We start from the raw sequence: 11,401 nt of genomic DNA on the forward strand, positions 1-11,401 counted from the left end.
TTGCAACTGTATATCAAGATCTGCAGCCAACAAGTCCCGAAATAATAGAACTTTCAGGTCAAAAGTCATTTTCATTCAAGTCCAACAAAATCTGAAAAGAAAAATAAATCCATGGCGGATGTAGGAAACTCCTATCTAGGGAGACTGTATGACCTTAGGTGATACATATGAAGTGTCCACTGAAAGAAAGCGATCCAAACAAGAGAAGCTAGGTCACTCCAACTAATAAAGGTATAAACACGAAAGGAACAAATGAGACGAAGAAGAGGAATGGGGTAGTAGAGAGAAAGAAAAAAAGGGGCGGGGGGAGGACCATGAATTCTGATATAAATGGGGGCAACTTGCATTCCTATAATGACGTCCGTCTAGCCCGTATTGTTCAATCTATCTTCCTTATGACTTGGAAAAGAGGGATTCAAAATCCCGAGAGTCCATATACATAATCCAACGACTCCAAACCTGCAGATATTTCTCCATGGAACCATTAACCTCAGCGGACAATTCCTCCATACTTTGAGGCTGGTCATCTCCTTAACCCATTCAGACATATTCGGAGATTGGGAAGATTTCCAATGTCTCAGGATCAAAGTGCGCATGGAAGTTGAGCAGAATCTTAGGAGCCCCATTTTCTAGAACCGAAACGAGCGTGGGAGGACAGATAATAAAGTCACCTGGGGGGAGTTGGTCACCGAATGATGGTTTGACAAGCAGAAAAGACAGAATCCCAAAATGGCTTAATATATTTACAGCCCACCAAATGTGTAACATGGTACCTCTCTCTATGCCAACACCTATAGGAGACGGAGGGAAAAGCAGCATGTAAGACATCAGGACAGCGATACCACCTGGTGATAATTTTGTAATTCTTTTCCTGTGCAGCACAGGCAATGGAGAATTTATGTGAGTATATGAACGCCTTCCGCCACTCCACCTCCGATATATCAACTCCCAACTCACCGCTGCACCTCTCCACATACTTGGGGAACTCGTTTCTGGTATTTTGGTTCAAAAGAGCATATATTAAGGAGGCAGCATGTGCAGGTGGCGACCCCAACAAGAAAAGCTTTTCAAACGGAGTAGGAAGGGATGAGTATGAGCCCCCGCCCTCTATTGGCTGCACTGATTCGAAAGCGGGCATGGCCGAACCCTTGAGGCTATGGGGTACTCGGTACCGGGTCCTTTGGTTCTCAGTGGGGATGTCACGGTGGCTGACCCAGTCCGTGGCCCTAGGGACGTCCGATGTAAATGGGGGAAAGGTCTTTAAAGGGATAATGTTCGTGACGCCACCTGTGGTATTCGGTCAGGGTGACCGACGCTGCTTAGGAGTCTGCTGGGGTGATGTTATGGCAGCTAGATGGTATACCTTCCCACAGGTGAAGTGTATCCCCAGGGCTTCCCCGAGTGTAGATGGAGGATGGTGAGGGGCGCAGTGAAAAACGAGGATACTAGGTTGCAGTCTCTTTACCTTTTTACTGATGGCTTTAGCATCCACAGTCCAGGGTACAGACCACAGGGTAGGCAGAGTCCGGCCGGTCTGAAGGCAAATCCAGAGTCCCTTTATCCAGGTGGAAATCAGTAGCCTTCCTCTAGCGCCTGGATGTTGTAGTACCTCCCTGCTGAGCGTCTCGGTAAGGTTCTCACAACTGATGTTGGTGTTCTAGATGTTATTTCTCTTTCTCTCTGTCCCCCTGATAGAATGGATAGGACAAACCCGGACTGGTGGCCTAAGGCTTTTTACAGGGACTCTATCACGCCCCTTTTTACAGGGACTCTATCACGCCCCGGCCCCCACAAGTTGTCACCGTGCCTCCTGGGTATGGGTCAGGCAACCAATATGGAATTAGCAGTCCTGCCGGTCTCTGGAGCAAAGCTTTGAGATGATTACTCCCTCGGTGTTCCGGCTACCAGATCCTGCGCCTCAGAAGGAGGCAGCCTTTTGCAGGGCAGTACTCCTTCTGGTTTCCTCTCCTTTTGCTATGACTTCGTTTCTCACCCTCCGCAATACAATTCTCTTCTAATGTCTCTTTCTTAGGATGCTGCAGCACGTCAGGCAGGCGCAGCTCCGTGGCCTTCTGTCTAAGCCTCTGACAGGATCCCACCCCTGTCAGGGACCCACTACCTGAGCGGAGCTCAGATAGCAGCTCACTGGGTGAAGCCCAGCTCATTTCTGACTAACTTCCTATCTAGACCACCAGTTTTACCTAATTGTGAGGAGTGCCCTAATAGATAGGAGCGTAGCTCCCCCTGGTGGACTGGAGTGTGAAGTGTGTTGTGTGGTATGTGATACCTGGTAAGAAGATCTCCTTTATTGCCTTCAGACGTAACATCACTCCCCCTAGAGGAGAATGACACTACTGCAATGACCAGGACCCTGGGGCGCTGCAAAAGCATCTAGTATTGTACCTTCTCTGCCACCCGAGAAAACGAACCCTCACCACCCCTGGGGGAAACTCTGGACAAAAACTATTTTTTGCAACAATAAAAAGCGTCTTTTAGTGTGTGACAGCAGCCAAACATAAAAACCCGCTATAAGGCCTCTTTCACGTGTCCTGATATATCCAGTACCGGAGATGTCAGCGTCTGTGTGTGTAATACTTGCGGCACACGTATGCCGCATCATTACCACACGGACGGGCTCCAGTGAAGAAGCATTATAGTAAGCGCTGTTCCCCAGCGCCAGGTGCTGAATACGGCTCTCATCATTCTCAGCTGCTGTGCCGGTGATCGTTACGAGCAGGGGAGAATTATGAGAGTTATATTTAAGTGATAAAAGAGAAAGCAGGTGGCGGCTGATGGGACTATTACTCCCATCAGCCTACCCCTGCTGCCGCTAGCAACAGTGACAGCAGGAGCGGCTGATGGGGGTATTTATCAGCCACCGCCTGCTCTACAAATAAATAAATTAATGTAAAAAATGGTGTGGGTTCCCTTTTATTTTCTATAACCAGCCAGGCAAAACTCACAGCAGAGGTCTGCAACCCCCAGCTGTCAGCTTCAGCAAGGTTGGTTATCAAGAATAGAGGGGTCCCCACGCTTTTTTTTTTAACTTATTTAAATAAATAATTTTAATAAACGGCATGCATTCTCCCCATTTTTGACAACCAGCCTTGCTAAAGCTCACAGCTGGGGGCTGGTATTCTCAGGCTGGTAAGAGGCCATGGATATTGACCCCCTCAGCCTAAAAATAGCAGCCCGCAGCCGCCCAGAAAAGGCACATCTATTATATGCACCAATTCTGGCGCTTTGCCTGGCTCTGCCACCGATACAGGGCAAGTGGAGTTCATATATGTGGGGTTGATGTCACCTTTGTATTGTCAAGTGACATCAAGCACATGGCTTAGTAATGGAGAGGCATCTATAAGACATCCTTTCGAATTATGCAACCGTCCAGGCTGAGGACCACTGTCACCTTTCAGGTTGAAAGCTGTTTTCCCCCAAGACATGTATTATGGCGTGAGACAGAACGACCGACAGGTGAGGGATATTGTTGTTTTTTATTTTTGGTTTATTACAGGAGAATGAGAACTTTGGTGGAATAGGCTTTAGGTGAGTATAACTGTGTTTGTTATTTTTAAATAAAAAAGTAAAACTGTGTTTTTTATTTTATTTCTAATAAAATACTTTATTCTGTCTGTGTCTTTATTTACAATGCAACTATAGGACTAGTAATGGATAGGTGTCTTATAGACGCCTCTCCATTACTAAGTCGTAGACTTGATGTCACCTGACAATACAAAGGTGACATCAACCCCACAAATATGAACCCCACTTGCCACCAATACAGGGTGAGTGGGAAAAGCCGGGCAAAGAATTGGCGCATCTAATAGATGTGCCTTTTCTGGGCAGCTGCAGGTTGCTATTTTTAGGCTGGGGGGGTCAGTATTCATGGCCCCTTACCAGCCTGAGAATGCCAGCCCCCAGCTGTGAGCTTTAGCAAAGCTGGTTGTCAAAAACAGGGGGACCCCACGCCACTTCTTTTAATTATTTATTTAAATAATTTTAAAAAAACAGCATAAGGACCCCACTATTCTTGGTAACCAACCTTGCTGAAGCTGACAGCTGAGGGTTGCAGACCCCAGCTGTGAGTTTCGCCTGGCTGGTTAAAGAAAATGCAGGGGACCCCATGCAATTTTTTTCATTTATTTATTTATAGCGCAGGTGATGGCTGATGAATACCTCCATCAGCTGCTCCTGCTGTCACTGTTATTAGCAGCAGCAGGGGTAGGCTGTTGGGAGTAATAGTCCCATCAGCTGTCGCCTGCTGTCTCTTTAGTATAAAATTCTGACACACCCATGGTGTCAATATGATCACTGCACCCCTAGACAAATTCATTGAGAGGTGTAGTTCGTAAAATGTGGTTACTTATGGGGGGTTTGTTCTGGCACCTCATGGGCTCTACCAGTGGGTCATTGCACTTGCAAACCATAACAGTAAAATCTGGCGCTACTTGCCTTCTGAGCTTTGCACTGTGCCTGAAAAATACTTCCCAATTACATGTAGGGTATTGGCGCATTCAGGAAAAAAATGCACCTCAGATTTTTGTAAAAAAAAATTTCCTATTAGCCCTTAGAAAAATTAAAAACTTGTGACTAAAACAACATTTTAGTTGAAAAAATGTAATTTATTCTTTCTTCACCGCTCAGTGGTATAAAAGTCTGTGAGGCACATGTGCTGTCAATATGATCACTGCACCTCTAGATTAATTCATTGGGGAGTGTAATTTGTAAAATGAGTCCACATATAGGGGGATTCTGTTGTTCTGGCACCTCAGGGGCTCTGCCAATGTGACATGGCAGCCTCAAACCATTCCAGCAAAATCTGAACTCCAATATGATGCCTCTTCCCTTTTGAGCTTTGCACTGTGCCACAAAAGTAGCATTCCCCTACATATGGGGTACTGGCCTACTCAAGAGAAATTGCACAACAAACTGTATGGTGCAATTTCTCTTGCTACTCTTATGAAAATGCAAAATTTGGAGCTAAAATTACATTTTTTTGAGGAAAATGTGATTTTATTATTTTCACGGCTCAACGTTATAAACTTTTGTGAAGCACCTGGGGGTTAAAAATACTCACCACACATCTAGATAAGTTACTTGGGGGGTCTAGTTTCCAAAATGGTGTCACTTGTGGGGGATTTACACTGTTTAGGCACATCAGGGGCTCTCCAAACACGACATGGTGTCCGATCTTAATTCCAGCCAATTTTGCATTGAAATTGTCAAACTCCTTCCCTTCCGAGCTCTGCCATGCGCCCAACCAGTGGTTTGCCCCCACATATGGGGTATCAGCATATTCAGTGCTAATTGCACAACAACATTTCGGGTCAAATTTCTCCTATTACCCTTGGTAAAATAAAAAATTTTGGGCAAAAATATCAATATTGTGGAAAAATTTACGGCTCTACGTTATACACTTCTGTGATGCACTTGGGGGTTCATAGTGCTTGCCACACATCTAGATATGTTCATTAGGGGGTCTAGTTTCCAAAATGATGTCACTTATTGGGTTTCCACTATTTAGGCACATCAGGGGCTCTCCAAACACGACATGGTGTCCAATCTCAATTCCAGCCAATTTTGCGCTGAAAAAGTCAAACAGCGCTTCTTCCCTTTCGAGCTCTGCCATGCACCCAAACAGTGGTTTACCCCCACATATGGGGTATCAGCGTACTCAGGACAAATTGCACAACAACTTTTATGGTCCAATTTATCCTGTTACCCTTGTGAAAATAAAAAACTTTGGATTTAAATTAAATTGCTTGTGAAAAAAGTTGAATGTTCTTTTTTTGTTTTTAAACATTCCAAAGATTCATGTGAAGCACCTGAAGGGTTAATACACTTAAATGTGGTTTGGAGCACCATGAGGGGTGCCGTTTTTAGAATGGTGCCACTTTTGCTTATTTTCTATCATATAGACCCCTCAAAGTGACTTCAAATGTGATGTGGTCCCTAAAAAAAAAAAATGGTGTTGGAAAAATGAGAAATCGCTGTTCAACTTTTAACCCTTATAACTTCCTAACAAAAAAAAAAATTTGTTCCAAAATTGTGCTGATGTAAAGTAGACATATCTGAAATGTTACTTAATTAAGTGTTTTGTGTGACACATCTCTGTGATTTAAGGGCATGAAAATTCAAAGTTGGAAAATTGTGAAATTTTCGGCAAATTTCATTTTTTTTCACAAATAAACGCAGGTAATATGAAATAAATTTTACCACTATCATGAAGTAGAATATATCATGAGAAAACAATCTCAGAATCACCGGGATCCATTGAAGCGTTCCAGAGTTATTACCTCATAAAGGGGCAGTGGTCAGAATTGTAAAAATTGGCCCAGTCAATAATGTGCAAACTACCCTCGGGGGTAAAGGGGTTAATAAAGATGTTCTTTATATTTGGCATGTTTCCCCTTTTCTTGTTGGTACATACTATGTGGCAGCACTTGGCACAATACACTTTATTCACTATGTACAGACAAAGGCAGCATCTTATTCACATAACAATTTTCCCAGTTTATAATTATTTAGAAGCATAAGTAAGTTTGTGACTTGTGAGCGATCGTAATGTACCATATTTTTCAGACTATGCGCACTGGACCATAAGTCATACTCTAAATTTTCAGATGGAAAATGGGGGAAAAAAATTAATGCGCCAAATGGGTTCAGATGGAAAATGGGGGAAATAAAATTAATGCGCCAAATGGGGGTCCGTCTTACAGTCTGAATTCAGCTTACCCTGGGGGCATTGGCAGCGCTGGTGGAGCGGGGTCACGGGGGTGTTCAGTAGTCCGGCGATGATATGACCCAGACTGGTGGGGCAGATTTGGTGGTCCTCGGCAGTGCGGGGGCTCCGCCGACATTTTGTGAAAGCCTGGAGCACCGCACAACCATTGCCTTGATGCTGTGGCCTCTGGAAAAATGGCCGCCAGAGGCGGCGAGTGCGCAACATGAGATCTCAGCAACGAGATCTCGTCCTGAGATCTCGGGAGACGAGATCTTGGTGTCGAGATCTCAATCTGCACAAGCGCCGCCTCCGGCAACCATTTTTCCGGAGGCCACAGCATTGAGGCAATGGAAGTGCGGGGGGCTCCGGGCTTTCACAAAATGTCGGCAGAGCCCCTGCACCACCGAGCCTCGCCGAATACTGCTGCACTAGCCAGGGAAGGGAGAGTGGTCATCGCCCTGCAGCGTTGGACCACTGCAGAATCACCCGACACCTGCTGCTGCCGCCACACTACATGTAAGTACATTCTGACTATCAGACACCCCCCCATTTCCCCCCCAAATTTGGGGGGGGAGCGGGGAAGTGCGTCTTATAGTCTGAAAAATACAGTAATATTTGCACATAGCTGAATAGTGGGCTCCCAAGACAGATAATGTAAACTGACTAGATATGTGCAAGAGGTCAAATATCAGAATATGTCTGAGCTGAGCTGTCAATAAAAACACCAACAGCTCAGCACGCCCATAACAAGATTGGACAGCCGATTGTTCAATCAAAACACTGACAACTCAGCATGACTCATACATCAGCAAAACAATCACTCATTGAGCGGAGGAATCGAGGCAGTTATATTCACCTGTGTAGTCATCTGTAGGAATATCCTCCTTACACCGCTCACCACCTTTTACGTATGTCTCTGTAGTATTAATATGGGTTAAATCTTTATCCTGAAACAAATATTGTAAAAGTCACATACAGATGGAGAAGTCTCTTGAAATTATTTAGAAGAAAAGTAATGATCATTAATAAACATGACGACCAATAATGACAGATGGAGCTATCAGATAGTTGCAGGTCTCCTTTATAAAACCAACAACACCGTGTTTAATCTTAATTATCCAGACATATATTTTCAGTAAGCCAGTAGGAATAAACTGCAATCTATATGTTGACTTTTGAATTTGTGTGTTTCTTTCTTCGGTTGGTCAAGAGTCAGAAATGTTGACTTTTGCAGGTTGATATTTGTAAATTAATGAGTCATTGTATTTACCTCTTATGTCAGCTCCTACAGTTTATTGTACTGTTATATTTGCAAGACATGGATGCAGGGTCATTGAACAATGATGTTTGCTAATATATTGATTACACGTTGTCCAGACCAGTTAGTATGTTAACTTGTGACCATTGAAGGAAAAACTATAAAGAATGAAACAATGTGGGTTAACCTCATCACTCCTTCCCCTTGACCTGTGAATGAAGGCTTGAAGGACAACAGTTGTGAATTATGTAAGTGGGATATGCCTCTGTAACAGGGCATCCAAGACATCCAAGAGATCCAAAGACTTTACAAAACTACAGCCAGGAATACTGTACAGGATAGCTGCCAGATCATACCTCCATTACAAGGGACACAGATTTGACATTCTACAGGATGCCAGCTTACGGGACCATGGCCCTGGCTGACAGAATACAGATCTGCTCAATTGACCATCACTGAACCCATGAAAATGTTTGCAGTAGTCAGGATTTGGACCCACCGATCACCTCACTCCATGGAGAAGTTCGGAGAAGCCAGGTTGTGACGCTCCGGTCTCCTGGCCCTGAACCTTAATGGGCTGTCAGCTTTCTAAGCTTGTCGTTACCTCCTCTCTGTGTGTGCCACAGGTGGGGGTAGCCAAACCTGGAAGCTCTGAAGTTAATGCTGCTCTTATCCCGGCGAGTCAGGGAAAGGTAAAACTCTGTAATTTTGCACTATCTTAGGTATTTTGCTGGGACTGTTCTATATGTTAGTTGCCTGTTTTGTAGTTCAAAAAAAAGTATTGCTACACTGTTTTACCCTCACCCAGTGTTGTCGTAGTGGTATTACGCCCACGGTAAAAGGAGAGAGGGCATTCGTTGAAATGAGCCCTGGTCGATGCGGTTTTTGGCTCCTAATTCTAACCTGCAGTCTCCATAACCAGAAAATTGTGAGATCCAGACATCTAATGTCTATGATCAGCTTTATCAAGTCATCTCCACCAAGTATAAAATATACACTGAATGGCCACATTATTAGTAGATATCTATCTAATGTCAGGTTGGATCTCTTTTCACTTTCAGAACCTCAGCAAATAATTGCCTAATAATTTTACGAAGTGTTTATTGTTCTGCAGGCATATTGGCACATGAGGACAGGATAGCTTCTAGCAGTTGCTGCAAATAAAATTGTGATACTGACATACTTTGCACAGCCCGTTCAGAAATACTCTACAATCTGAGGAATATGAAGGTCAGGAAAGAAAGAAAACCTTGAAGAAATCCAGAAAAGAAGGTGGCTAGAAATGGTGAACTTGGTTGGCCAAAATGCTTGGGAAAGATCTAGCGTCAAAAAGTTCATACACAAATATTATAGGACTCAGGATGAGCCAAGAAAACATTCTCCGCACCATTACTCCACCTCCACCAGACTGAAATGTTGACACCTGACAGAAAGTATCTATGAATTCATGCAGCTTGTGGCACATTCTGACCCAACAGCATTGCGCAAAAGAAATCTGGATTCACCAGACAATGTTTTCAACTGCTCAGTTATATTATTTTTTCTCTCCTTTGCCCAGTGAAGTTTTTTTCTACTTCTATCAGACATTAATGGCCCTCCAATTAGTTTTCTGCTGTTATTACCCTTCTTTGCAAAGGAAAAATGAAAGAATTCAGGCATATTAGACACCAGCACTGTATTCATTTTAAATTTGCATGACTGTGCACTATCTGTTCTTCACAACAATTATTGATATCTTCCTAAACGTGTTGTTCATTTCCAGAGGATCACCGTTCATTGGATTTTTTCCTCTATCACAACATTCCAACTATATTCTTGAAATAAAAACCTCATGAGGTTGGAAGTTTTTGAAACCATGGTCCTGATCTTAGCATCAATGACCATGCCTTGCTTAGATCACTCAATCTTCCCATTCACACTGAAAAATGACTTCATTTTATGCTGCAATGCGATCACAGCTCTAATTTACTTTCTAATTTCTCAATTGAAAAAGTGCCGATGTCTCTAATAAATTGTCCATTCAGTGTCTAATACTGTTGGATAAAACAAGACAGAACACAAGACCTTCACAGCCATCTACACATCATAGTGCAGATCTCATGACACCTTCTCTCCATCTACCTGATGATCCTGAGGAACATTGGGATCTTCTTGTTTACAGTCCTGTGGAAGAAGAGGACGGGGACATCTCTCTGGTGTTGTCCTCTCACTGGATAGAACTGGAGGAAACACATACAGGGACTGAATTCATTCTTTACATACAGATGATTATAGGCCGGTTGTATTTAGTCCTGTCTATTACCTGGTGATGTGAGGGGCTGAGGAACCTCCATCATGATGTCCTTGTACTGATCTTTGTGTCCTTCTAAATACTCCCACTCCTCCATGGAGAAATAGACGGTGACATCCTGACACCTTATAGGAACCTGACACACACAATGATACCGTCATCCCCCCGATCCCTCCATAGCGTTACTGTATAATGTCCCAGCATTCCCAGCAGTGTCACCTCTCCAGTCAGCAGCTCAATCATCTTGTAGGTGAGTTCTAGGATCTTCTGGTCATTGATGTCCTCATGTATCAGGGGGTGTGGTGGAGGCCCCGTGATTGGGCTCAGGGGTCTTCCCCATCCCTCAGACACAGGGGCCTGACAGCGCTCACTAGAGGTCTTCTTCACTAATGAGTAATCCTGGTTATGGAGAGACACATTAATAAACCTCACTACAGACATTCCCAGAGTCCTCACCTCTCCAGTTCTGTCCATCTGCTATTCCCATAGATAAGAATGATGTAATGTGACGTCATCAGAATCTCTCACCTCTCCAGTAAGCCGGAAGAGGATCTCTAGGGTGAGGTGTAATATCCTCTCCGCCATCTTGTCCCTGTCCCTCTCCATCCTTGTAGGGTCACTCAGGAGAATTCTCTTATATAGAAGATCTCCACTGAGAGGATCCAATATTGTAGGGACCTGAATGGGGAGAAGATGACGATGTAACATCATAAAGATCCCATGTAAGAAACCTCCGGAGCTGTTACCGGCGTCACATGATCACTACATCCAGTCATGGCCCCGTCCTGCCCCCGGTATAACACACAGTCCCATTATAGTCACATACAGAGATTTATCACAGAATATCTCCAATCCATCACCAAAAAGAAGGAACAAATCTAAAAGAAAAATCTAAAATATCTAAATCGTTCATAAAAACAAGACACAAAGTTATAAAGTGCCGGGAACATCCACAGAGATCGGGACGACTAAATTCTAGTGCGCTTAAAACCTGGTCCCATGTCCCCCTCTATCATACACATCATGCTCCCTCATTACCTACCAAGTCTTCTCTCGGACTCCAGCTCCTTCTCATACATGTGGCCTCTTCCTGAGAATTTCAGAATGACTCCTCCCCTCCATGTGACTG

At 43.9% G+C, this 11,401-nt stretch overlaps 1 protein-coding gene across 1 annotated transcript in view; it reads right to left on the reverse strand.

The window, feature by feature from the left end:
• The window catches only part of LOC143767356 (uncharacterized), a 50,530-nt gene extending 39,146 nt beyond the window's left edge, over positions 1-11,384 (reverse strand). Inside the window, exons 1-6 of the mRNA XM_077255614.1 lie at positions 11,315-11,384; positions 10,801-10,950; positions 10,492-10,671; positions 10,285-10,408; positions 10,104-10,201; positions 7,581-7,671 (exon numbers count right to left, since the gene is read on the reverse strand). Of these exons, the coding sequence (XP_077111729.1) occupies positions 7,581-7,671; positions 10,104-10,201; positions 10,285-10,408; positions 10,492-10,671; positions 10,801-10,950; positions 11,315-11,347 (676 nt within the window). The 5' untranslated portion in view covers positions 11,348-11,384. The remainder of the gene's footprint in view (positions 1-7,580; positions 7,672-10,103; positions 10,202-10,284; positions 10,409-10,491; positions 10,672-10,800; positions 10,951-11,314) is intronic.
• Positions 11,385-11,401: the final 17 nt, after the last annotated feature.

This window comes from Ranitomeya variabilis, chromosome 4 (assembly GCF_051348905.1).
Source record: "Ranitomeya variabilis isolate aRanVar5 chromosome 4, aRanVar5.hap1, whole genome shotgun sequence".
In the NCBI taxonomy this organism is placed as follows: Eukaryota; Metazoa; Chordata; class Amphibia; order Anura; family Dendrobatidae; genus Ranitomeya; species Ranitomeya variabilis.